Source organism: Pyrus communis, chromosome 1, assembly GCF_963583255.1.
Source record: "Pyrus communis chromosome 1, drPyrComm1.1, whole genome shotgun sequence".
NCBI lineage: Eukaryota > Viridiplantae > Streptophyta > Magnoliopsida > Rosales > Rosaceae > Pyrus > Pyrus communis.
This window is the reverse complement of record NC_084803.1, coordinates 12,015,471-12,041,555: the sequence shown is the minus strand read 5'-3', so window position 1 is coordinate 12,041,555 and position 26,085 is coordinate 12,015,471. Positions and strand designations below refer to the sequence as shown.

Here is a 26,085-nt window from a genome sequence, read left to right as displayed (position 1 = left end):
AGTAGGTGGATGTTGTAGGTGAAGTAAGTGTGTGGTGTAGCTTTCATTTGGTTTTCTATAAATACCCAAGTCCTCAAGCATTGTATATCATCCAAGGAGAAACAAAGCCTAGAGCTAAATAAGAAAAGCTTTGCTAATTAGTTTGTTTTGTGAGCTTTCTTTAAGAGTGTGCTCTATTTTCTTCTTCTTGGGATCATTAGAGTTATCTTGGATACTCTTCTTATTCAACATATACAACATAACATATACGCATATATACATATATATGTATATATATATATATAGGTGTTTTATTATTGTTGCACAAATACAAGGTCACAATTTGCCAGCCTTAAGATTATATCATAATTTAGAGCCAGGGAGAGTTAAAAAGGGGAGTGACAACAGATTTGGTATGGAGATACTCGTGCAGGCCCTGCATTCCAAAGTCTCTTCCGAACCCGCTCATCTTATACCCTCCGTAAGGGCAGTCTCGATCGAAAGCAAAGTAGCAGTTGATCCAAATAATACCTGCGCGGATCGACCTTGAGACAGTGTTGGCCACATTCAAGTCCTTGGTTATGATCCCTGCTGCTAGCCCGTATTTGGTGTTGTTGGCTCTCTGTATCGCCTCCGCGATTGTCCTGCAACATTTTCACACGCTGTGAGTTGAAGACAATGTACATGTTGAAGGCAAATCGAACAAGAGAAATCAGACTTGTGGTACTTACTTGAACTTCATCAGCGCCATTACTGGTCCAAATATTTCATCCTGGGCTATGAGCATGTTATCCTGAGAAAATCGTCATAAGATCATTGAGACGAGAATGATATGAGGAAAAAGAACACGAAAAATAATTGTATGGATTTGATGTTCCATTTGCATTGCTAAAGTTGGAATTTGTAAATGTACCTTGACATCAGTAAATATTGTAGGCTCAATGTAATATCCCTTGTTGCCCACAGGCTTGCCCCCTGTTAACAATGTGGCTCCTTCCTTCTTCCCATGCTCAATGTAGGATAGGATTTTTTCAAACTGTTTCTTATCAACCTGCAATTTTCGGTGAATGTCATGGATGCGAATTTGTAGGCCATAGATGAATCATAAAACTTCATTGGCGGTAGAGTCAGTTACCTGTGGTCCTTGACGGACATTAGGATCAAAAGGATCCCCAACTACCCAATCTTTCGCCTTCTCTTGTAACTTCTTTACAAATTCATCATAAATCCCTTCTTGAACATAAACACGAGAACTAGCCACGCAAATTTCTCCCTGAAAATGCGAATGACTAACACGCAGTTAGTGCTGCTACATTAATCTAGCCAAGTCATAAACATTAAACAAGGAGATGCTAGTTAAAACCAAATTGAATGGAAATTACGAACTTCACCTTGTTGAAAAGGATTCCCAAGAGAGCAAGATCAGTTGCCATATTTATATCAGCGTCATCAAAAATCACAAGGGGTGATTTGCCTCCTAGTTCAAGTGAAACTGGCTTCAGATTGCTCTTTGCTGCAGCCTGCATTACTTCGCGCCCTACCTCGGTGGAACCAGTAAAACTGACCTGAGACATCAAGAACAAGCGTCAACATTACAAATCGCAGCAAGGAATTCAAGTATTGTCCTCAAATTTCATAAAAATTGTTCACATAAAGGATACAACATTTGAACAAAAAAAACGAGAGTTTACTTTGTCAATGTCCATATGATAGCTGATGGCAGCACCAGCTGTCTTTCCAAATCCGGTTATGACATTAAGCACTCCATCAGGAACACCAGCCTTCATAAGAATTTACAAGAGAAAGTCAGCAACGGCGAGCCACATTGGCAATAAACACGAACAAACACAGAGCATGACCGAGCTTACCAACTTAGCCAGATGAGCATAGTATAATGCAGATAGAGGTGTTTGCTCAGCAGGTTTGATGACCATGGTGCATCCAGCAGCCAAGGCAGGGCTGACCTTTCCGAAAAGCAGGGTGCTCGGGAAATTCCAGGGAACAATGAGCCCCACAACACCAATGGGTTCAAGCAACGTATAACCATGAAGTTCGCGCGACATTTTGAGCACCTCTCCATGGATTTTGTCAGCTGCACCTGCATAATAACGTACCATTTCTGCTACCTGCGGTATGTCAATGGTCTTGCCCATGCTGAACAACTTCCCCGCATCAACAGTATCCAAGATAGCTAGTTCTTCTACATGTTTGTCAATTAAGTCTGCAAACTTCATCATTATCCTTCCCCTCTCCTGAACATAATTACATTCAAGGCAGTAAACAAATTAGATCTTTCGTAATACATTGATCTATACAGATTTCAGGGTTAATTCCACACCGATCAATTATTCAAAATAAAATATCAAGCTAAGTCATGCACAGTAAATTTATTCTTTATTGCTGAATTATTATGACAACTAACTTGAATTAATACTAAAATGTCAACGAGCTATAATACTGGGTCGGTTGGGAACTGACCCTTTCTACGGTTTCCATCCTTTTCATATCTGGATTTTGGATTGAATTTTGTGATTAATTAGTTGTTGTCATTCATAATTTAAGTTTTCGTATAGTGGTACTTGAGTTTGACCTTAAAAAAGTAGTTACATTTCAGTTGACCAAATTATCTTATCAAATAATACACCGAAGATATTTATGATAATTATTTTTTTAATTATAAGAATTAGAAAATTAAAAGCCACTGTTATTAGCCTAGTGGCACCGTTATTAGTCTAGCGGCACGTATTCTATGAAGATCTTTTAGACTACAAATTTACTTTATTATTTAGAAGAAAACAAAAATATTTTCCATGGCTGCCATCCTTTTGACTATATAAAGATATGTTATCCAATACGTTACATAGTAGAAAGAAAGGTCTAACTTGTTTCTAAAGCTAACGCTACGAGGGCTATCTTAATGCAAACAAATAATAAATAATAAAAATATAATCACAACAACCATTTGCGATCATGTTCAGAAAACACCCTGGATGGGAGATAAGTCATCACATCAGAGAACAATGAAATTAGTAAAAAATATAGTACAACAAGAAAAGGGGTATATATTTTAAAGTAAACTTCTATACAGCCCATGTGTTTTGTATAATATTTTTTTAATAAAGCGATAGCATCGGCTGATTTTTAGGAGAAATAGAATCGATAAAAATTAAAACAGCATTATAGTGCATAAATATGTTGTCTATCACTACTACAATAAAGCGTCACATATATTGCGATGGAAGAACCTAATTCAAAATCCATCATATTCCTATGAATTTTTTAATAAATGAATTTAAATCATACTCATCAAAAGAATTTTATTGAACAATTTGATGCGTACCAACTGCCTCCAAAAATTATTAGAGACAAATTGGACAGGCTCTTCTGGCCCAGGTCAATTAATAACAAGAAGAAGTACAGCCTCAATAATTTGCTTCAAATAAATAATTCTCTAAAAATAGTATCATTGAGGCCAATACTGTACAAATTTTTTGAAAACATAAGAGCAATTAATCTATTAGATATAAGACTGTGATGTTTAGTAATTAAAGAATCAAATGAAGAATTGATTGACAAGGACTTCCAACTAGCAAATTAACTAGAAGAAAAAATAAAGCAAAATACTCGGCTTCTTAAGCGCAAGCAACAATTCTTTTTAGCTCTCAAATCACATATGTACGGATGATTTATATTTACTATGTATCAAAAATGTGATTTGCACGTAAAAAAAAGAATAACCGAGCGGTGTTTGAAAACGAGGGTAGCTAACAGGTGGAAAGTGCTAGAGCTAGAGTATAGTGTTGGAAGACATACAGCGCCAGGCAAGCGAGGCCAAGGGCCATGGTCGAAGGCAGCACGCGCCGCCTTGACTGCCAAGTCAACATCTTCCTTGTCTCCTTCTGCAACTCTGGTTATCACGTCCCCTGTTCTTGGATCTATCGTCTCAAATGTTTTACCTTTCCAAGTTTTATTGGGGTTCACAAAAAAAAATGCAAACATGTCAGTAAGTCACTTGATATACATACATACGTACATATATATATATATATATATATGTGTGCGCATGCGTGCGTGCGTGCGTGCGTGCGTGTGTTCACATATATGTCATTTACAAGCTTAAAAAAAGACGGGTTCTTGAATTTTGAGATGTTGCAAGTTCGGTCGAGGCAACAACACAAACAGCACGCAGGCATAGTGAAAATGGGCAGTAAACAAACGGTTTTCACCAGCTCGTAGCATCTGAGAAGAAGGGGGCAACGGGGAAAAACCTGAAACGGAATCGAGGAATTCGCCATTGATGAACAGCTGGGTGAACTTTATTGTGGGAGTCTTGACGAAGGAGTCGGAAGCAGAGGTGCCGTTGAAATCACTCCCCATGGCTGCCGTTTCCTTTGTTCCTCTCGCTCAGCGTTTTGCTCTGTTTGTTTGTGTGGAAAAAGGAAAGACTGATGCGTTTGTTCGTGAATGGGAGGGCATATGTCCGCAATTAAATAGAAGTGGGAGGATGAGCCAAATTTCATTTATGTGGTGGGGTCCGCTTTTCGGATTTTCAACTTCCAACACGGAGTAAGTAATCCCCGAGTTGAAGGTCCATGATATGGCACGTGGGCTTTTCATCAAATTACACTGTCAATTTTTATTTTTATGCCCTGAAAAATAAGCTATCATTTTGCTTTCTGAAATTCGATTTTCTTAATACTTTATCGAGATTTTGTCAATTCTGTGAAAAAGAGACGGAAGGATGACGTAAAGAAATTTCAACATTAAAAAAACTTCATTTTAATCCGTGATAAAGATGGTTTTTAGATTAAAATTATGAGAAAAATCAAAATCTAATTTTAGTTATACATTAATAATCTCATTTATTAATTATATTTTGATTTTTTAATTATTTCTTTTTTTCTTCCTAAAATTTAATGTATTAATTTTATATCATTATAATTTTCATTTATCGTAATATATTTTGTTGTAAACATTTAGATAAACTAATTTTTGTTGTACAATACATTTTGATGTACTTTGTCTTCTTCATTTATGTACATTAAATTCATTATAATACATATCAGTGCATTCATTTAGTTACACATATTTCGATACAAACATTTAGGTACATTAATTCAATATAAAACATTTCGGTATTAACATTTCGATACACACATTTAGGTATATTAATTTAATATAATACATTTTGGTGCATATATTTCGGTACATATATTCCGGTACTAACATTTAAATACATTAGTTCAATATAATAAATTTCGGTACACATATTTCAGTATTAACATTTAGGTACACTAATTGAGTCTTTCAAGTTTGAAGAATGTTAAATAAAATTAATAAATTAAAAAACTCTCTTTTGGTAAAAAAAATAAATTAAAATTTGTATGTTAATAAATTTAAATATTTAATGGGAGACATAATTAAAATGCACATTAATTATTTTGAATTAAGGGCACATCAAGGGATTATAATCAATATGTAATCTAACACAAGGTTTATTTTAAATTTCAATATTCTTGAAGGATTAAAGTTTAAAAAACCCCTTTCGAAATTACCCTGTCACGTCAGCACATTCCATCCATTTTCCACGAAATTGACAGAGTCTTGATAAAGTGGAGCGAAAATCGAATTTCAGAGTGCAAAGTGATGAATTTTATATTTTAGAGGAGAAAGTTGAATTGAGTTTGAGTTCCATAAGCATCAAAAAAAGGCCAAATTTTAATGGGATTGTTCTTGGGTAGACCTATTCAATGGCAAAGGTGTCGAAAAATTTCTTTATCAGACTGGATTTTGCTCAGCCAACAATTGGACAAGGCATTTGACACAAAAAAAAAAAAAAAAAAAAAAAAAAAAAAAAAAAGAAAAAAGGAAAACAATTGGACAAGGCAGAGGGGCGTGGGGCTGTAACGAGCAGCATCGGCATGCATGTCATTAGTTTTCAAAATTTGGATGGTGAATTGGTGATTATGAATTAATGATTATTTTGAATTGGTAATTTGGAGTTTTGTGAAATATGATTAGTGTTTTTTAATTGTAATTTTGTATTTCAAAGAGTATTGGTAATGTTTAAGATGATTAATCTGAATTTGTTAATTAATTGATATGCAAAAGTTTTTAGCTAAGAAACCGATTCTCATGAATGGTTTGACTAATCCACTTGCTTTGGTAACGAAACGATAATGCAATATTTTCATGAGATAAAAACCTGTTGAGAACAATTGTAATTTGGTACACCGTCTAATCAAAACATCTTTTTTTTTTTTTTTAATACAATAATTTTAGAGAAGTGAGACTCAGACTTAGGATGTAGGGTTATAATATTTTAAGCCAACTCAAGGATTTTGTAACATGTTGAAGTTGGTTACCTTGACGGGCCTGCATCGGCCGATGAACATGTTATTTTAATTTTTTGGTCAACATCAACATGCTATATGATAACGAATCCCACTTAAACTTTTCTTGTCAAACAAAGACCATGACTTGTAAAAGGAAATGAGTGAGCAATACGAATGGGTAAGATGTACAATGTGGGAAATGTCAAATATTCTGTCTAACTTTTTTAGAAAAATGTTATTGGCACTTCAAAAATTTCATTTTATACTCCTCACAAATGTTTTTTTTTTCGTAATATTGAAAATTTAAAATGAAGAATGAGATTTTTAGAATGTTAATATCAATTCCTCCTTTTTTTATTGCAAAAGTGAGTCAACAACAAGATGTAACTTTTGACAAGTAAAAGTCCTTATGGTACAATTTATTTATTAAAGAAAAGAAAGAAAGAGAGACGGATGTGAAAGGAGAGATTAATCCAACAGAAGCCTCTTTAGATTTTTTTGGTAAGGATTCTAATGATTCGTAAATCGTGTTCATTCATCGTACATTATACGGTTAGTTTTTGTTAAGTATTATTTGTATTTAATTTTAAATAAAAATATTTAAAATGATTTTTGACCACATGATGTACGATGAACGAATATAATTTATGGATCTCCAAAATCTTCACAAAGAGAATCCAACGAGGATCCCAATTCGAGATTGACGGCAATTGACGAATTACATTGCAAATTAAGTGACACGTAATATAGAAAGTATTTGTCATTCAACTTATCATGCACCAAAGAAATTTGTCTAAAGTGTTTTCTACCTCGAAAATGAAAGGTTAAAACTTCTAGGCCTTGTTTGGCAGTTTGGACTGTACTGATTATTTCTCTCGGATAGGATAAATAGCCACCGGATAATCAATTAGTCAGGCGTTTGGTGCAATATCAGATTAATAACCGTATTATTTATACTATGTTTGGTACTGAACCGGATAGGACAAGAGAAAAAAAAAAAATTTAACAAATCTTTCTTTGTTTGTTGAACTTTTCTCATATTTATACCTATTGAAAACCACATAAATTTTCAAATAACAAAGAAAAATGGTAAATTTCATACATCAAATTCAAAATATTTTCCAATAACATAAAAGAAGGTTCACAAAAAACAACTACAATCGTTACGATATATAATCCAACCACATATCCAAGTTCATAAAATATACAAATTCAAGGTGGTTTCAGTAAGAAATAGTTTGTCCAGATAGCCAAAATATATGCATGCTACTTTTAACAAAATATATGCATGCTACAGCTTTTAACAAAATATATTGTTGTTGGTTTGAAATGTCAATTGGGTTACTTTGTCCAAGTAACATGAGTATAAAGGCTTTTTTCATTGCACCATCCAAAGACCAGAATGTCCTCTCATTATGTGGTTTTTCAAAAAGGATATTTAGTGCCTTGATTTGATCATCAATAGACAAATCCATCTTTGACAATTCTGAAACAATCTCAGGTTTTTGATCCACTCCTTTCCCAAAAGCAACTTGTAAAACTTCACCCAACTCATCAACTAATTCAGAAAGCATTTCTTTAAATGCCACAGCAAGATCATTATCATTAGTAGCTCTCTTCCTTTTCCGGGTACTTGAACTACTAGACCGTCAAGCAACAGAGGGAGAACTAGTCTCCGCCTCATCTTCATCTTCATTAATGTGCTCAGGCTCATTCATCATCTCAGTAAGAGTTGCAGCTCCTACTCCGGTTGCTCGGTCTTTCCCAAAAATAACATTCAATCTGTCATACAATGGAAACGATTTTCCTAGCCAGCCTTCTGCTTCTTTGTTAACCTGCAATGCGAAAACAAATCACACTATCCATAAAATACAAACAATCTTATTTTGTTCCCTTCAACCTGTCTTGATATAATCAAGCATCCATTAATTTAATTAAGCTGTTATAATGAATGGGGCTAAAGGATATGGTTTGGTAGACACAATCATACTATTAAATTGTATGTAAAGGAACATGTTAAGTAATCAAATATGTAAAGTTAAATTCTAGTATTATGTTAGAGAATTACCTTTACATAGGATTGCCATACTTCAGTGTTATCAACCTCAATACACTTTCGTACATCATTCCATGCAAAACCAGTTTTATTAACCATGTCATAAACTATTGCATAATATTTTTTCCACCTCCTCATTTTGGACTCAATATGTGGAACTGCCTTTATATTGGCATTAGGACATTTCAAATTAATAGTTGTTTCAAACTGAGCCATTGTTCCAGGTTTGAAACAACCGTTATCACTTCGCAAATTCTTAACAACTGCCTCCTCAAGTATGGAGAGCAATGCATCTTCTTCATGTTGTTTCCAAACCCTTCTACTTCTTTTTGGTTGACTACTTTGTTCACTTTCCATTCCTACAATTACATACACAACATGTGGAACTGCCTTTATATTGGCATTAGGACATATAATCAATAATGCATATAATTAATAGTAAGTGATAAAAACCATAAGCAAATCATCACACTTTTTAAATAAATACATAACCAGGTCGCACTTTGTTCGAATAAAGTATCATAACCGAATACATAAGAAATCACTATTTGTTCAAATAACAAACCATAACCAAATCACAACATGCATATGTAAAAAAATTTAATCAAATCACACTTGTGCACGCCGCTCATTGTACATATTCATAGCCAAAGTGTTTCTCCATGCAGTCCATTCTTGTGTAGGTTGAACACTGTCAATCATATCTTCATCATCATCACTACTTTCAGATTCGTCCAAGTTTAGGATTTCATTTTCTATTGGATCAGCTGACATATGCCTTCTAATAAGATTATGTAATAGGCAGCAGGCTGTCATAATCCTAAATTGTGTTTTAATTGGGAAAAATGATGGACCTCTTAAGATGCTCCAACGCATCTTAAGTAGTACAAAACATCTCTCAATGACATTTCTAGCTTGAGCATGTTTCATATTGAAATACTCCTCATGATTAATCGGGAGTCTTCTATTTCTCCACTCCGAGAGATGGTAACGCACTCCCTTATACGGTGCAAGGTATCCTGGACCATTTGTGTACCCATCATCCACAAGGTAGTAACACCCTAACACACACAAAAATGTATATTACTATATATAAGAAAAATGAGGATTCAAATTACTAATATAAACAAATAATCTATTGTTACTTATCGCATCTCGGAGTACTCTAGAATCAGATGCCGACCTTTCCCAACCTGGGTACACAAATATAAAATTCATGTCCACATTACAAACTCCCAAAATATTGGTCGCAATCTCTCCCTTCCTTGATCGGTATCTTGGTTTATCTCGCTCAGGGACATGAACGTTAATGTAAGTCCCATCCAATGCCCCAAGCAATTCTAAAAAAAATCATTAACATTAGTATGCTCAATATATTTAATTACATTAATTTTAGAAGTAATTTTTATAAAATATGAAGAATGCCTCAAACCAACTCCATTTAGGATCTGGGTAGGCATTAGGAATGGGTTCTGGCACTTTCAAAAGTTTACCTTGTAGCCTTAACACTCCATGTAGAATGGAATTGAAATACCTACTTATGGTCTCCCTTGATCGACAAAACCTACTCCCAATTGTACGATTCTTGACATGATGTGCAAGTATATGCAAAAACATGCAAACTTGTTCTTCCATTGTCACTACACCATCCAATTTTACTTTACCGTGGTCACGAAGCATTTGACATAAATAATGGAACGTTCTTCTAACCATTCTAAATTGGTTCACACACTGAACATCATCATATCCTATTATGCTATCTAAATAGGTTGACCCTACCATTCTCCTAACAAATGTGCGATTTCTAAGTGCAAGTTGCCAATTTCGCCTTCTAGCTGAATTATGATTCTTGATGAACCACATCATCAACCAAGTCACAATATTCAAGTACCACACGTTAACAATGAAGCATGCCACAATCTTTCTTTTATCCATGTCTAGTGAAAATATAAAATAACATTATTAGATAGTGGCAAAAAATTAAGTAACTGGAGCATGAATGCATAATAACACTGAAAACGGAATGAAGCATGTTAATAAGTCGTACCAAAAAATGTCATAGGCAGATAATAAATCCTACAAACTGTTGCGGTGATCATAAGGAAAAATTACAATGAAATCAGAAAGATGTCTTGACATTCATCAGTCAAGGAAGCATGTTACAAATCGAATTCAAAAACACACACTCTAAGGTAATTACTTTACAAACAGGAATAAATGCCAATCAACAATTCAACAACCCTAGTTCGAAATTTTTCACACACACACACACACACACATGAATAAGGATTTCGTGCCCCACGGTATAATATCCGTGTCCAATCTAGCAAACCCAGGGAGCCCTAAGCAGCTTGCCTATTCTTTTCGCACACCTTTGAATGAAATAAGTTGCGCACACTGCCCTTGGTTTTCTCTTGCATTTCAAGCGCGCGCGCACACACACACACTCACAGACAGAGAGACAGAGTGAGAGAGAGAGAGAGAGAGAGACACACACACACACACACACATAGAGACACAGACACAGACACACACACAAATATATATATATATAAAGTAAATTTCACATAAAAATTTAAAAAATTTGGAACGAGATTTGTAGTTCAGGTGTGGTTAAGAGTTGTCACCGTCGTACCCAAGGTCAATTTTCCGTATGGTTGCGTTGCGGCTGCGAGACAATGAGTGAAACGGGAGGTGCTCCAGAGACAAAGTTTTGTTTAGGTAAGTGAACCTGCACACTCCCACTCTACCCAATCATTAAAATTGTAAGTTCAACACCAACAACAAACCCTAAATTCGACCCCAATAGCAAACCCTAAAATTCAAAAATTCTAATTAAAACACAAAATTACATAATCAATTGCATAATTAGAGAGAAAATAATAACTAGATTCAATCAATTGAAAGAAAATTGCAAGAAGGGGAAGAATAGAGGGAGGGGCAGAATCCTAGAAGAAGAAATCTGAAAAGACGAACTGTGATTCAAACGAAGAAGAAGAAGTTGAGAAGACGAACCTGGGATGAGAGGAAGAGAGAGCACCTGAAGAGGAAGAGAGAGCGCCTGGAGAGGAAGAGAGGGCGCGGAAGACTGGTCTTTCAGAGAGCCCGACTAAATTATACCGTGCATTTGCACGGTATTAGTAAGCGGGTAAGCGTTGTGTAAAAAAGGTGGGCCCAGATTATTTAATCCGGTGCCTATTTAATCCAAACGGTCACCAAACACAGTACACCGTATTATTAGTCCTATCCGGTGCCTTATACGGTGTGCCAAACAGGGCCATAATGTATGAAATGTAAAACCTTTGAGAAAAATTAAATGACTAAGAGGGCAATTTTGGTTTGAAGGGATATTAAAAAAAAAGTTTATTGCCACTTAGTATTACGTTCTAGTGGTAGTTCTCTTCACTTATAAGTGAGATGACTTAGGTTCGATTCTCGCCAAATGCGGATTTGAACCACATTATTGTTAGCCCATTGTGAGGCTAAACCAACCCTCTCTCCCCAATGTAGATAAAATTGTTTGTTAAAAAAAAAGTTCATTGCCTCCCCCTAGGGCGGCAATTATGTATGCTTCAATTAACTATGATAACTGTCATCAATGGCTAAGCTTAGTGAGGGTGATGAGTGGCAGCCGCCCCTCCCATCGTCAGAAAACACGATTAGGAGCGTTGGTTCAGCCCCTCCGCTAACGCTGAAAATGAGAATTCCCGCTTTGGTGATTTGGTTTCTGCAGCAGAGTTGGGTTTTTTTATTTTATTTTATTTTTTTAAGATTTTGGAGAACGAAATTGGAAAAATAAGAAGTTGTAAAGCGGCGGAACTTGCGAAGAGATGGCAGCTTATCAGGTTGATATTCCCTATACCAAGCGGTGACAACTGAAGAAAATTAAAGCCAACATAAAACTCGCTGCGCCGATTCATCTCCACCATAAATTTGATGCTCATCATATTTCATATCTTATGCAAACACACAATTTGATTCATGCATGTGCGATAGGCAATAACATCAATTGATATAGGATAAGAATGATTAAAACTATAAAATTAAAAAAAAATCCCAAATTATTGACCATGGACAAGTTGAGCAGTAGAATGAAGAGGTCGTCGGTGGTGGCTTGCTTTGACGGCAAGAGTTGGATGGATGCCTTTGCTTCTAGCGACGATGGTGGAGGTTATTGGCATTGGGGTCGCCAGAGAAGGAAGGAATTGGGTGGGGTGTAGTCAGGGGCGACAGAGAAAATGTGATATTTGAAGTGTTTGGTTGCTAGAATAGTAGATCTATTGTTGTTTGGTTAGAGAGTTAAGAATGACAGTTGTCGTAATTTTATTAGGCCACAAAATATAATGAGTAAAATTGGTTCTGAGGTATTGTCCTTTCCCCCGCCTCTTTTAAGACCCCACCATATTTATCTTAACCTCTCACATTATCTATAAACATTATATTACTTTTTTAAAAATAATGTAAATATTGTTTAATGCTTATTTTACGATAAAAGAAATTCATTCAAATCCATCTAGGCACCTAGTTATTAGGCCTCAGTCCTTTGTTTGACTAGTGCCTAACGTTTTTTAGAATCTAATCCTAGCCAATTTGAGCTTCTTATATTGGCTTTAATATTATCGCTTACAACCGCTTTGGTGGAGATACTATTTTCTGCTATGAATGTTGACTCAAAACTTTGCACTCTCTAATATGAAAGCAATCGCGTTGATTGAACTTTGCACTCTTATAAATTTTGTTCTTCCCCTCGACAAATTATGACTTCATCACTATCTGTCATCATGTTATTTTCTCAGTAGACATGCACTAATTCGTACTCGAGTACGTCTTTGCCTTGTAGAGTATAATATAACTAGCATTCCCGTCTGCCGTTCTTTAGTCATTGCACACGTCAATGTTCAACTTTAATGCCTGGACGTTTTGTCACTGTTGAACTTTAAGCCAAAAAAATCTTACGATCCAGTTTCCTTAACAAACCCAAAACCAATGAAAACCTCAACCGCATCGTTTGATTTTTTAGCAGATAAAAAGCGGCTAGTAGTACCTGGTGGTTGAATTAGTGCTGCTAAAATAGACGCATATTAGAGGGAAATGGAATGTCTGCATTTTAAATTTCTAAATTAAGACAACGGACAAAAGAGGGTAACACAATGCTTTTCTTTTTCTGCCTAACTTATGAGTTTGACAACATGTGGCACTGCACAATGAAACGACCCAAACGCGACATAAATACGGGATATAAATCGTACACGATTGAAATACAATTGACATTTTTTTATGAATAGTACGTGGTGGTTGTATCATGTTAGTTCATACCATTTGAGCAACTTCTATGACATTTTTCTTGATGTTGGCGGCTTGAGTTATAAGGTAAAGTTGGAGGTTTTGCGTGTGGTTGGAGATGATGGTCTGATGGGGGTAGTGGTGACCATTGGTGGAACCTATGTTCCATGACCTTATACTGATTTTGGAGAAAAGTAAGCCCTAATTAATTTAACAGATTTTTAACTAGGGTACTTCTTGGATACTTGTTAACAAATGAAACATTGTCAATAGGTTGGGTACATGTTGGAATGTTTAAAAACGTTGAGACCAACCACTTAGTACAACAATCTATTGGTATTCCTCTTCATTTTGAGTGAGATGTCTTAGGTTCGGTTCTTGCCAATGGCGAATTTGAACCACATTATTGCTAGCTCATTGTGAGGCTAAGTCCACCACCTCCCCGTTAATGTAGATAGTATCGTTTAAAAAAAAAGACACAAAAAAGGTTGAAGAGTTTTGAATACTCAATCCTTATTATTTTTATTTCATTTTATGTGTAGATAAATTTGTTAGTAACACGAAATAAATGAGTCAATCTAAATACGAGTCATTGCTACTATCCAAAAGTCAGCCTTCGTGCCTTACCATAGCCGGCGTCCTTGATCTTTTCCATTGATTTTATCATTCAAATTCGTTGTTGACTGAAATCATGTTACAAGACTTGAATCACAAAACAACAACCCACCATGAAAAGTTGTAGTAACATGAAAGATCAAACAAAGAAAACATAGTAGTTTATTTTAATTTAATTTGACAACCACCTCTACTCCGCTACTAGTCTAAAGGGAAGAGACAAACTAAGTAGATGCCAAGAAAGGCAGTAGACAAAACACCAATGGCAAATTTGCCATGGAGGGATTCATGGAGCATATCCTTCCTTACTAACAACAAGGATGATTTTATTTTATTTCTTTTTGTCCAAGATGGGAATTGATCAAATATTGTGGTCCATAAATCATTAATTTGGAAAAGAAATGGAAAATTATGGCACATAAATGAAAGCATTGTAGCACATTGTATTGGAGTAACAGTGACTGATGAGGAACGGTCGGTTATGTATGGTTCATTGTATTTTGTTTAACCTTTGATTTGGAATAGTTGAGAGAGGCAAAGTACACAAAACAATCCAACTCTCTAAAGTCTAGACTAACAGATGCAAGAGGAGCATTGTACGGTTAGGAGGGATTTGTCTCAAGATTACACACAACTATCATCTAACCTATGTTTGGCTTCTTGCTATTGCGGATACGAGGGAGGCTGGTATGCCGGTGGAGCAACATTCGAGTAATTATATGGGACGTAGTTGGTCTGGCCGCCACCATAAGCACCACTGCTTCCAAACCCGGCAGAACCCATGCTGTCCCCAGGGAGGGAGTAGTGTTGAGGAAGAGCAGCGGGGCTTTGAGCAGAGGGTGCACCATATGAGGATCCATACGATGGTGCCGTTGGACCATCGAACACACTTTGGCTCGGGTAACTGTAAGGACCAGAATATCTTGTTGCGGGGCTATGTTGTGGAAGAGGATTTGGGTTCCTCCTGGTAAAGGAGGGGTATGAATTGGAAAACTTGGCTGCTTTGGCAGGGCGGAATGAAGACTGTCCAACCCCTCGGCCGCCACCCCCACCCCCACCGTAGGCTCGCTTATTATTATGGGGCTTGCTGGAAGATGCTGAGCTCTTCTTCTTTTCTGTCTTGCCTTTCTCCAGATGAGTAGCCCGCTTTCTTAAGCTCTCAAGAGAAAACTCTGATTCAAGCTTGTGGTCTTCTACACATTTGATGATTGCTTTGATGGAATTCAACTCCATTGTGCTCGACTCCTCCTGTAAGATGGACTTCGATTAATAAATCTCCCTCAAGTGTGCAGATTACAGAGTGGAAAACAAAACTACATCGGGAAACTAAAGACAAAAGGAAAGTTACACATACAGTTGCAGCCACACTATTATTGCCGTTCTTCAATATGGTCGTAGCATTCTTTCTGGAGTTTCTGAGATACGATTTGAGCAGAGAAACAGGAGGAAAACTCTCAGTCAAACCAGACTCAGAAGCAAAATATACGGCCTCTATCTCCTTGCCATTCTTCACAAATTCATCAATGACATCTGTAAAAATCAGAATTTTTTTCACCAAATATACACAAGAAGGGAATACTGCCAAGTTGTGAATCTAGGAAATCAGATATTGATGCTGCACCGAAGAGAGAAAAGCCAATGAAAGAAGGATCCTCTCAAAATACACAAATGAGTGTAGCAAACACTTAACCAAGCCACAATCACATTCGTTTCAGAAAATGGGCAACTGACAGATGTACATTGGAATTAACATTTTCATGCCTCAAATGGAAACACAAACATATTTCTAGTATTTAACTTTAAGCAAATGTATGAAGGCTACCAAATTATAGTCGTGAAACTTAACACCTAATACACATCAAATATCTTCTACTGTGCAGCAATTTCTGAAAGATGTAAACTCTCCATAAAAATTTAGTATGTTAACTATCCCAGCTGCAGCTCAAATTCTAAACAAAATAACGTACAAGTGGTAAAAGTTTTTTGCTTTAACACATGCTAAGGATACCCTGATATTAAAATACTTCATAAAGGTTAAGAACCTAAATACCATTGATAACAAATACACAATACATTAGCCAAAAGAAGTGCTGATTTTCTAAATTACAATGCAAATTCAGATTTCATTTTGTGACAAAGCAACAGTGAGACTGAAATCAGTCCTACTGGCTTAATAAGTGTCTACATTAACTTGATTTTGGCTTTGCTAGGCTCAAAATTTTTTTAAAACCCGAAGCACATGCCCACTAAATCACTTATGGGATCTGGTTCGATTGGTTATGCCTCGTTATGCAGGCAGAAAGACCATTCGAAATACAAGTTTCTCAACAAGTGGTAGCATAAGTTTCTTTGGAACTGTCACAATGTATGTACCAGGGTTCTATCCCTATCATATATGTATATATTCGTGAGCAATTGAAAGTTCTATAACAAGAAGTTACCATAAAGAACATGGTTTGTAAAACCATTTGAGTTTTGATTAAACAAAACCATACCTCCCATTTTTTCTCCGAATTCTAAAGCCCCTGCGAGCTTTGCCATATCCCTCCTCGCTGCGTGCTCCATTACCAACTTCCGAAAGAACTCCTCACCGAACTTCTCTTTCAATCGAAACCCAACGAGCATTTGCACAAACATCACCGCCTCCGCAGCCCCCAACGTACAGCCACCACCGTTTGAATCTCCACCCATATGCGCCTTCCACGTATCTACAATCCCCGTCGCTCTCTCCAACATGCTCCTGGAAAACTCCGGCCCTTTTGGGCCGGCTTTACCCTCCGGAAACAGAGCTTGAACTAACAGCCCGCACGCCCACCGCTTATCGGTAACCCCCAATTTCTTGGCTTTAGAATCCAAAAACTCTTCCAATGCATCAAGCACCAATCTTGGCGGGTCCACCGCCTCCGCAATTGCCTGCACAATCTCCGCCCTGAGCGATATAGACTCCTTCCGCTTCGAAACGATGAACTTCACCAACCCCTGCGAGTCCATTTTCCTGCAAAACGATTTCAGGGTCTCCGGCAAATCCAAATCCCCGGATGCTTTCTTCTCCACCTCTGCCAAGGCCGCGGATTTCTGCTCCTCGATTCTGGCGGCGGCGGAGGACCCCCGCTCCGGGATGGAAGCCTCCCGGTGGTCGAGAGAGTGTGAGTTTTCGCGGGTACGGGATTCGAGGGATTGGATTTTGGATTCGAGGGAATGGGATTTCTCGGAGATGGATTTCTGGAGGGAATCGAAGTGGTCGGAGAGGGTTGTGAAAAGCTTGGTGGAGGTGGAGAGTATCGCCTTCTGCTCGTCTAGGTCGCCAAAGAACTTCTGGACTCTGTCCGTTGTGACCATCAGTTCGGTCCCCATTGGCGTGAATGTGGTGATGAAACGACGCTGTTTTGAAGTCACTGAATTGGGGATTTTCCGTAAACGAAAACCCTAAACCCTATTTTCAGAAGACGAAGAAGAAGAAAGATCAGTCTCTCTGTAATATTTTCCAGTTCTGTACCTTCTGCTGGTGAAAGCGGATTTTCTTTTATTCCAGTTTATGGGGAAAACGGTGCCGTTTACGTGAGGAACCCGTACTGAATGCGCAACTCTATCTGCGGAACCCCCATGCCCCTTTTGTTTCTCTTTTGGTCCAATACCAATATTTAGTTCCACAAGTGATTAATATAAATTATCAAATTTGATTTGTACACACTTAACCATAACACTAGTAGTTTATCATCTTATACACGTAACACAAGTTACGTGGTGCACTATTTCACGTGTTATAATTTAAATAGAATAATAACGTTACGTGACTGTGTTCTGAATACATCGAAAAACTGCTCACTTACTGCGTGTAAACTTATGATGTAAGTGTAGACAATAAGGCTTTTCACATATAAAACTTTAGCAAGTCACCCTTCATACTTTGCGATGGGAAAATGATTGTTGCAACTAAGAATCGTTTAAAACATAAAAAGCGAATAGTTAAGGGTTTTTTTTTTTTTTGTTTTTTTGTTTTTTTTTTTTCTGTTCTTCAATTGAGCCCTTGTAGTGTTTTTTCATTTTATAAATCTTATAATTGTTAGGGTGTTTTTTTCTCTAATTTACTATAGACGACACCAAAATAATGTAGGAACTTGGAGAAATCTTGTGCTAAGATACATCCAGACCTCATGAACTGATGAACATTACTGCATATGTGTACATGGCAACAAAGAACTACACAAACAAGTTCATTTCTACTCTTAAATCATCGATTCGTTCTTCGAAAAGATCTTCGAAGGATCTGCGAAACGCATGGAGAAGGAGCGAGATACGTCACCGGGTTCATCCCATTCTGCACATCCTCCGTGATCAAAATTCTGAGAGTACGTGTAAGGATCATATGACACCTGAACAGGTGATGGAGAGTCAAAAATCTTCCTCTTTTCTTTCTTCAACTTCACCCACAAAACTTTCCACCTCAACTTATTGCCGTTTGATCTGCTTGCAGTGTGATCATCGTCTTGTAATCTAGTGTGATCGATCTCGTCGTAGTACATCCGCCCGCCCAATCGGATGGTTCTGCTGCCTGAGCTGCACCAGTATTTTCTCACATCCATTGCAGCAACCTGCAATACAAGGTACCGTGTTTTGAAAGTTGACCTAATTGATGAGAGTGCATGTGCGCATATATATATATATATATATATATATATATAAAGCGGTAGTTGGCTGGCTATTTGCGACTCAAATGGTCCAACCTGGATGGCTAAGAGAAAAGCTCATAGCTCAGTTAGCTTAGAAGTACAGGACTAAAAGCTTCATCTAGAAGAATAATGTGATTAACATGTGTTTATTAAATTGTAATCCGGATTAGGTGATCCTAAACATCCTATTGTGTCACGTGATGCATGTGACGAAATTGAAGGGTGCATGCAAGTCTATTATACTTAAATAAAACTGGATCATACTATATAAATAAGGGGTGTTTTTGGGTTACGTGGAAAGGTACGAAATCCTGAACCTAGAATACCTTCACCGTTAGAAAAGGGGGTTAAGAGTTGCATCGGCCTGCGTCACGATATAAACTTATCTACAATGGCATACCACTACAATGGTCACCTAATTTGGATTACGTGGACCCTAATCATTTAATAAAAGTTTAAACATGATAGTGCGTGATTAGCTTAAAAGTCACCAATGACATCCTCTTTGCACGAAAGCCCCTTCTCGTATCAGTTTCTTTCTACAAATAAGTCTCTTTATAATAAATTTACCTCGCCAAACCTGAAGTTTTTGGTGCATATAAGTATTTTTGTTGGAACGTTGATATATAACTAATGGAATGCTTAGAGTAGCCCAATTTCCCAATAAAATGATCTTGTTAGTATCAGTATAAATGACCTCTCCCTCATGTTCAGCTATAGCAGTAACTCTAGAATCTAAAGCCACTTGGCGTTCCACTCTAGTTCCAACAATGTACTTTTTAGACCAAGAAAACGAAACCGCTTAACATTGCATATTAGGACTCATTAAAGCCCGATTCACATCATTATGCTCGATAAAAGGAATTAGGTAAGCTCCAATAGAAAAATATAGAAAATCCTTTCTTCGCAACATCGTCCACGCAAGGAAGATAACGTGGACTAATCTACACCCTACAGAGACGTATGAGAAGGTAGCGCACACGTTCAGTGAGGAATCAATGAAACATGCAGCCACATGAGGAATCCCACTGGAAATTGGTAAAACAAAATCTCAGGCAATGGATCAGTAAACTTTTTATTTTTTTTGTTTTATAATAAATATTACAATTAACAATACCGGTACAATTCCTTTACACACGATTACTATTGGGGGGGCGACTTTTTCTTAAACCTGAACTCTCCCCCAAGGGCTTATGTTTTCTTTTCTTCAAATTGGAGCATTGCATCCCTGCTACAACCAAAATACAACACACCAAGAGGACAAACTTCTCCGCGTTTGAACTACCTCCGATAAGCACGAATGCCGGTACATTTTAGTGCCCCTCTACTGATACGTTGTCAATGAAAGCACTTTTCCCTTCTCTACATAGTACAGAACCTTCTGTATCGTCGGGCAGGCTAGACAAAAGGTGCAGTCAACCGTCCGCCAAGAAGTACATAATGCCGCCTTAGTGCCACTGTAAAATGCCATTTTAAAAAAATGTTAAGAGCTTAAGGTTTAGGTATATTGTTTATTTAAATAATGCTTAATACTGGACGGAGGAGGCTTAAGTCCGAGGTTCAAGCACACTTCTTAGAAGTTTAACGAATCAAAGTCAAACTCTTAAAAATCCATATTATACCTGCATTTAACATCACGCTGCAGCTTTTTAACCGGACCTGATCCTCAAGACACTGTTCTCCCATAGCAGATAGATGCAATATAGAGATTCTTCAACCATTTTTCCTGCCATGGGCAAGATAAAACACTATAACTTATTGAATAATCAAGAAATCCACCAAACGTTGAATTTATCAAGCTAGTACCGGTGCATCTAAATTTTAATTCTATTGGTCTCCCTGATTAATGTTATCTCAGCAATCAAAATGTACCTTCACTTGGTATGTTGGAAAAATTGATGTCCGTAGAGTTTCTTGAGCAATATCTGGTGATTTCTTTTTGGGTACACTAAGTATGAATGCAGCTTGATCCTCTGTAGCAGCAGTTGAGGTAATCCGATATCCATCCTCCCATCTTCTATGGATGCCTTCACTAGGATATAGGAAATCAAGTTCAACAACCTAGCAAGACAAAACATACGACACGATCAATTTTCTGCAGTGTTCCACCTGAAACAGAACGTTACGGGGTTCTAGACTGGTCTACCTGACTAGAATAACCTGCATTGCGGGACATAACAATACCCCATCTGCTACCTGCAGTAGTCATGGAGGTAACAGAGAAACCTTCTTTCCACTTCTTATGAATCCATTTGAAGGGGAACACATCGCTGACTTTGTAGGATTGTTGAGTATAAGGTACACCTTCAATGACGAGAGCGGAAAAATTAGCTACTAGAAAAGAGTAGCTCAGCCAAGTCAGAATGATACTTTGATGAGATATATCCTGCTGATTAAAGCTGGAGGTTGAGGAAAAAGAAAAGTGACACCAGTGCAGAAACAAAGTCCCAAGTAGTCCTTATCTAATACTTATTAACTGTGACATTCATTACCATCAGGGACCAGACCCCTATGGCTACATCGCCACGGACAACAGGAAGCTGTAGCCAGACAACAGGAAGCTCTTTAAACTAGTATCACTTACCTTGGGACATTACCACCAGGGCACTGCCGTTGAATGCACCAGCAAGTGAAGTGATGTAGTAGTTCTTGTCCCACTGTTCCATTATCCATTCCTGGCAAATAATCAGAAATAATTAGCTTTCTGGCAGAAGATAATTAAATGCAAAAATGAAACTTGATGGGAAGTAATTTCAAGAATAGCTACCTTGTGCAAGAAAATAGATGACCGTTCATAAACCTGGGATGTGAAGCCAGTCCCTGCATCCATGACAATAGCCCACATATTTGCAGACGAAGCAACGCAACTAATAAACAAACCATCTTCCTTTCCTTTATCAATGTGCTGGTCCAGTCTTTGATCCAAAACATTGTAGTGATACCTGCAGAGAAGCCTTCTTGTTACTTGCTGATACAGGAACAAGAATGTAAAGCCAAGAATAGAGTAAAAACAAAACGAAATTTAGATTAAAGGTAAACCAGGGAAGGAGGATTTAGGACGGGTGATTGGTGAGACATTGTCAAGGCTTTTCTACCTTGCAGGTGTTAAATAAAGTAAGATAACCTAAAAGGGATTTTATGAACCCTTTAACAGAAGCTACCTTTGCTTCATTGATGATCTGGTATTATAGACCGAGATCCACTGAGTAGCTGGACTACCTTGGCGAACTTTTTTCTTAGGTTGCTCATCATCTACTGAGTCAACAGGCAATCTTCCCCTTTTTTGACCCGCCTATATTGCATAAAAACCAATAAATAATTGAACTGGCCAGAAACTTAAAATTTTTCAACAAATCAAAACACGAGCAACCACCTTTGCAGCTCCATCAGTTCTAATAGGTCGCAGAGAGGCAATTGCACCAATGCTACTATCAAAAAGGGAAATAAGCTTTAAGTAATTTGGTTCTTCATCGAATTTCATATTGGTCACCATCTCAAGAAACTGTTGAAAAGGGGGAGGGCATAAGCAGCATAGCGTCTCAGCAGAAGTTGCCATCTTCTTCTTACAAACAAGAAATCCTTTGTTCTCTCCCTGCTGCCCAAAATTCCAGCTTAGCATTTATAAACAGAAATAGGCCATCCAGGGTGGAATGGTAGTGCATGGTGAAATACCAAATGAACTTACATTGTAGCCTTGCCAGGGAAGTTTTCCTCTAAGGAGAAATATTAGGGTATAAGCTAACGATTCAAGGTCATCCCTTCGGCTCCCTGTCCTGCCTAAATGAGCATGTACACTTGCATAACGTACAGTTCCCCTTTTAAAGATATCAGATGTATTAGGTCACTTCAGATCATGAGTAAATTTCATGTAAGGAAAATTCTTCTAATGGACTTGTAATTTAATGATCAGATTGAACTAATGCTCGTTGCTACAATTAAGTGACACAAGAAATTGGTCAACTGAACTATTTTCTGAAATGCTATTAAAGCAGTTGTTTTTCCCATGATACTTAAAAGATAACAAATTTTTTTCTCTCCTCAATCCCTCGTAACCATCTTGTAACCTGACCATCGAACCCACACACCATAGCCAAGGTTGTAGTTACCTGAAAACATCGGGTTTTTGGTCATAAACAACATGACGTCCAGAAGACCCATCCCTCCATCTGGAAGCTGAGGAAGAAAAGAAAGGTCACAAGTTGTTTCAAAATTTCGAAGACATGAAAACACAGAAGCACATTCAACTGTGGTTTAAGAGTTTTCCCTTTCCGAATACTTGTCTAATAAAGAACACATACCCAAACCAAGATCAACAAGGTATAACTTCTTCTCATTAGATGTTCCAGGTAGACCAAGTAAAAAGTTTTCTGGCTTAACATCTCCATGCACAAAACTGCAGTGAAAATCAATAACCATGAACAACGTATGCGAAAGAAAAAATTAAAAGAAAAAGAAAGATGGAGAAATTAATTAATAGTAAGGTACCCTCTAGTGTGAAGCTGCTGCAGAATAGATATTGCCTCCACCGCTATACAAGCAACCATCTCTTCAGGCAGCCTTTCAAGAAAACAATAACAGAAGGACACAAGACCAAAGTATTTAATATAGCCATAAACTTGGAAGGGCAAAATTTTCAGAAGTATTGACTCTGAAACTTGGAGCATAAAATAAGAAGAGAACAATATAGTTTCTTACAACTGATTGCGAGAATTCCAAACATCCCATAAACTTGGGCCTAGCATATCCATGATCTGTATTCACATTGAGGAATAATTATTCAAGAATGGAAAGTATTAACAATATTTACAACATTTGGAAAACCTTCCAAGAAGACAAATAAGGTAGACAGGATACTCACTAGGATATAATACTCTCCCTGTTGACCTTTGTAATGGACGAGCGGAAGCCCATAGCATCCATTAAGAGTACTGTTTACCGTAAAACACAGGTCAGGATACACAGGTCGGAGTTTAACTAAAACAAGGATGAAACATTGCATTACCTGTATACTTGCCACTCATAAGGAGGGCCATGACTGCAACCCTTACCATTTTTACTTTCAAGCTTCAGAGCAACCTACAATGAACAGGAAACAACCATTAGTATCGCAATCAACTTCCTCTGAGAATTTATGCAGATATACTAGAGATGCACTGCAAATATGAAACCTCATAGGCATCAGCTCCAGAGCACCCTATGCCGCCAGTCATCCTTCTTCCCACAAAAACTTGTCCAAAACCCCCTTTCCCCAACTTTCTGTCTAGCTTGTACATGGGAGATTTGCCAACTTGTACCTGGAAATAAAAAAATTATAGAAATCATATACTATATTAAATGAACGCTTCAGTAAATAACCTACAGATAGCTAATAAAAAAGCTGATAAAAATTACTCTGTCCGGAAGTGGATTAGTGCTTCCTTCATCCTCCATAGCAGCGAATTTCTGTGCACCTTTCTGATCTACCAATTCGTCGTGAACCGGCACTAATTCCCTCTCTGGAAAACCCAAACCTCTATGCCCTTGGCCACCAACTCCAGCACCAAATAGCTTGGAATTCTTACCTTGATTCGGGGCTCTAGACCCTCTACCCCTACCTTTACCAGTCAGAACTGCACTTAAACAAACAAACCACAGTGTTAAACGGATTTCAGAAGATATCAAGGGTAGAATGTTGAAGCTATTACCTTTTCCAGCACCAGGCCGCACAGCTGGAACTAGAACAGCAGGATCTTCCTGAACATAATTGATCCTCTTTGAACGTCGAACCCCACTTCTTAAATCTGGCATTCTATATTCATGCAAATAATTGCTACTTTCCTTCTCCAGCCCCAAAAGAATGTTGAACAATTAAAGCCTTAGATTCAACCTAAAAAACAAAAAAATCAGATTTTCACTTGACTTCAGATACTCACCGTACAAAAATTAAATTGACACATAATCATATTAGTCACGTCATTCAACAACATACAAATGTATACAAGATCTATAACTCATAAATGCATAATGATTCCATTGACATATGAATTTTCATAGCAACCACACGTTTTAACTGAACCATTATATATCACATAATCACAGAAACAAAATTTGGTTTTAAAAGTGCTGCATTGCAAGTTGATGTCCATCAGAAACATAATAAACATTCGAAACTTTACTCAATACCTCTACAGTTACATTAGCATCCACGCACAACAACATTAATTTCCAAACGCTACAACATCATTGATCTTCATCCAGCCAAAATCCCGGCTATCCACGAGTTCAAAGTTCAACCAAACAGTCTTAAATCCCAAACATTAATTCAAACAGAATGACATATACATCTATCACCACAAAGTAAAATCATCACTGAAATCCAAAACATCTCATCCATAAACCACAAACATCACACAAAAGCCCAAACTTTTAACCCCAAAAACCCCCTACTGGGAATGATTTCAGCTCAAATAAATCAACCCATCTCAGTTTTTCCACCCATCAGTCAGATAAATCCAAAGACTTGTGCAAACATAGCAAGCACAAAAATCCCATAAAATAAAAATACAAAAACAAGAACACCCACATACAGATTCACACCAATCGATACACTGCAATCGCAAAAACATCAAAACAATCAGTATCAAAAACAAATTTACGGCATACCCAAATGGCAATACATTATAAAGTAATGAACTTTATCGAACAAACACGTAGCCTTCGATAAAAAGCTCATGAATTCGAGAACCCAATTGGATTCTTCCGCTGAATAATACAGAAAAATTGAAGAAAAATGGGGGATTTAACTAAATGGGGTTTGTTTCATGGAAGAGAGGCTACCAAAAAACTTGACGGTGGGTGACTTAGGTGGGTCTGAATGTGTAGAGAGAGAGGAGAGGTAGAGAGAGAGAGGTATCCGCATGGGAAAGAAGGGGTAAGCGAAGAGTTCTGGTGTGTACGATATCAGAACGGGTGACGTGGAGTGAACTTATTGGTGGAGCAGAGGCCTTATCGTGGACTTTGAGTATTGTATCGTAGCTTTCTTCAAAGTATAAAAGAAATATTTTATTGTGATGGAAACAGGATGTTATGTAAATGTTGTGAAATTTTATTTTTTAAATTATTAACTTTTTAACATACGTATTTCATCATTTATATAGTTATATGTGAT

The 26,085-nt window shown here is 37.2% G+C and overlaps 5 protein-coding genes across 7 annotated transcripts; all 5 read right to left on the bottom strand.

Moving 5' to 3' along the window:
* Positions 1–261: 261 nt before the first annotated feature.
* LOC137743346 (aldehyde dehydrogenase family 2 member C4) lies at positions 262–4,445 on the bottom strand. The gene is made up of 9 exons (XM_068483227.1): positions 4,248–4,445; positions 3,793–3,935; positions 1,848–2,231; positions 1,671–1,760; positions 1,371–1,544; positions 1,115–1,252; positions 893–1,030; positions 711–772; positions 262–623 (listed from the first exon to the last, which is right to left on the bottom strand). Exons 1-9 carry the CDS (start codon positions 4,354–4,356, stop codon positions 350–352), a joined length of 1,512 nt encoding a protein of 503 aa, XP_068339328.1. The 5' UTR covers positions 4,357–4,445; the 3' UTR covers positions 262–349.
* A 3,386-nt stretch (positions 4,446–7,831) lies between these two features.
* On the bottom strand, positions 7,832–11,433 carry LOC137729458 (uncharacterized). Its single transcript, XM_068468417.1, has 3 exons — positions 11,386–11,433; positions 8,383–8,729; positions 7,832–8,149 (listed from the first exon to the last, which is right to left on the bottom strand). The coding sequence occupies exons 2-3, from the start codon at positions 8,725–8,727 to the stop codon at positions 7,964–7,966; spliced, it is 531 nt and encodes a 176-aa protein (XP_068324518.1). The 5' UTR covers positions 8,728–8,729; positions 11,386–11,433; the 3' UTR covers positions 7,832–7,963.
* Positions 8,923–10,401, bottom strand: LOC137729451 (protein ALP1-like). The gene is made up of 3 exons (XM_068468405.1): positions 9,797–10,401; positions 9,489–9,712; positions 8,923–9,431 (listed from the first exon to the last, which is right to left on the bottom strand). Exons 1-3 carry the CDS (start codon positions 10,303–10,305, stop codon positions 8,980–8,982), a joined length of 1,185 nt encoding a protein of 394 aa, XP_068324506.1. The 5' UTR covers positions 10,306–10,401; the 3' UTR covers positions 8,923–8,979.
* Positions 11,434–14,670: 3,237 nt separating the features above from the next.
* On the bottom strand, positions 14,671–17,877 carry LOC137747607 (FRIGIDA-like protein 4a). The gene is made up of 3 exons (XM_068487749.1): positions 16,764–17,877; positions 15,623–15,798; positions 14,671–15,516 (listed from the first exon to the last, which is right to left on the bottom strand). Exons 1-3 carry the CDS (start codon positions 17,620–17,622, stop codon positions 14,932–14,934), a joined length of 1,620 nt encoding a protein of 539 aa, XP_068343850.1. The 5' UTR covers positions 17,623–17,877; the 3' UTR covers positions 14,671–14,931.
* Positions 17,878–19,989: 2,112 nt separating this feature from the next.
* Positions 19,990–25,826, bottom strand: LOC137744369 (casein kinase 1-like protein HD16). Of its 3 annotated transcripts, none has more exons than XM_068484204.1 (19): positions 25,755–25,826; positions 24,623–24,804; positions 24,330–24,547; positions 24,107–24,232; positions 23,941–24,014; positions 23,797–23,866; positions 23,634–23,689; positions 23,424–23,495; positions 23,237–23,331; positions 23,045–23,111; positions 22,624–22,753; positions 22,312–22,533; positions 22,100–22,230; positions 21,706–21,880; positions 21,523–21,613; positions 21,085–21,242; positions 20,811–20,999; positions 20,561–20,664; positions 19,990–20,395 (listed from the first exon to the last, which is right to left on the bottom strand). In XM_068484204.1, exons 2-18 carry the CDS (start codon positions 24,723–24,725, stop codon positions 20,605–20,607), a joined length of 2,037 nt encoding a protein of 678 aa, XP_068340305.1. In that variant the 5' UTR covers positions 24,726–24,804; positions 25,755–25,826; the 3' UTR covers positions 19,990–20,395; positions 20,561–20,604. The 3 variants fall into 3 exon arrangements, with proteins under 3 accessions (XP_068340305.1, XP_068340302.1, XP_068340309.1); XM_068484201.1 differs by having other exon boundaries at positions 25,581–25,825; XM_068484208.1 differs by having other exon boundaries at positions 22,312–22,530; positions 25,581–25,825.
* Positions 25,827–26,085: the final 259 nt, after the last annotated feature.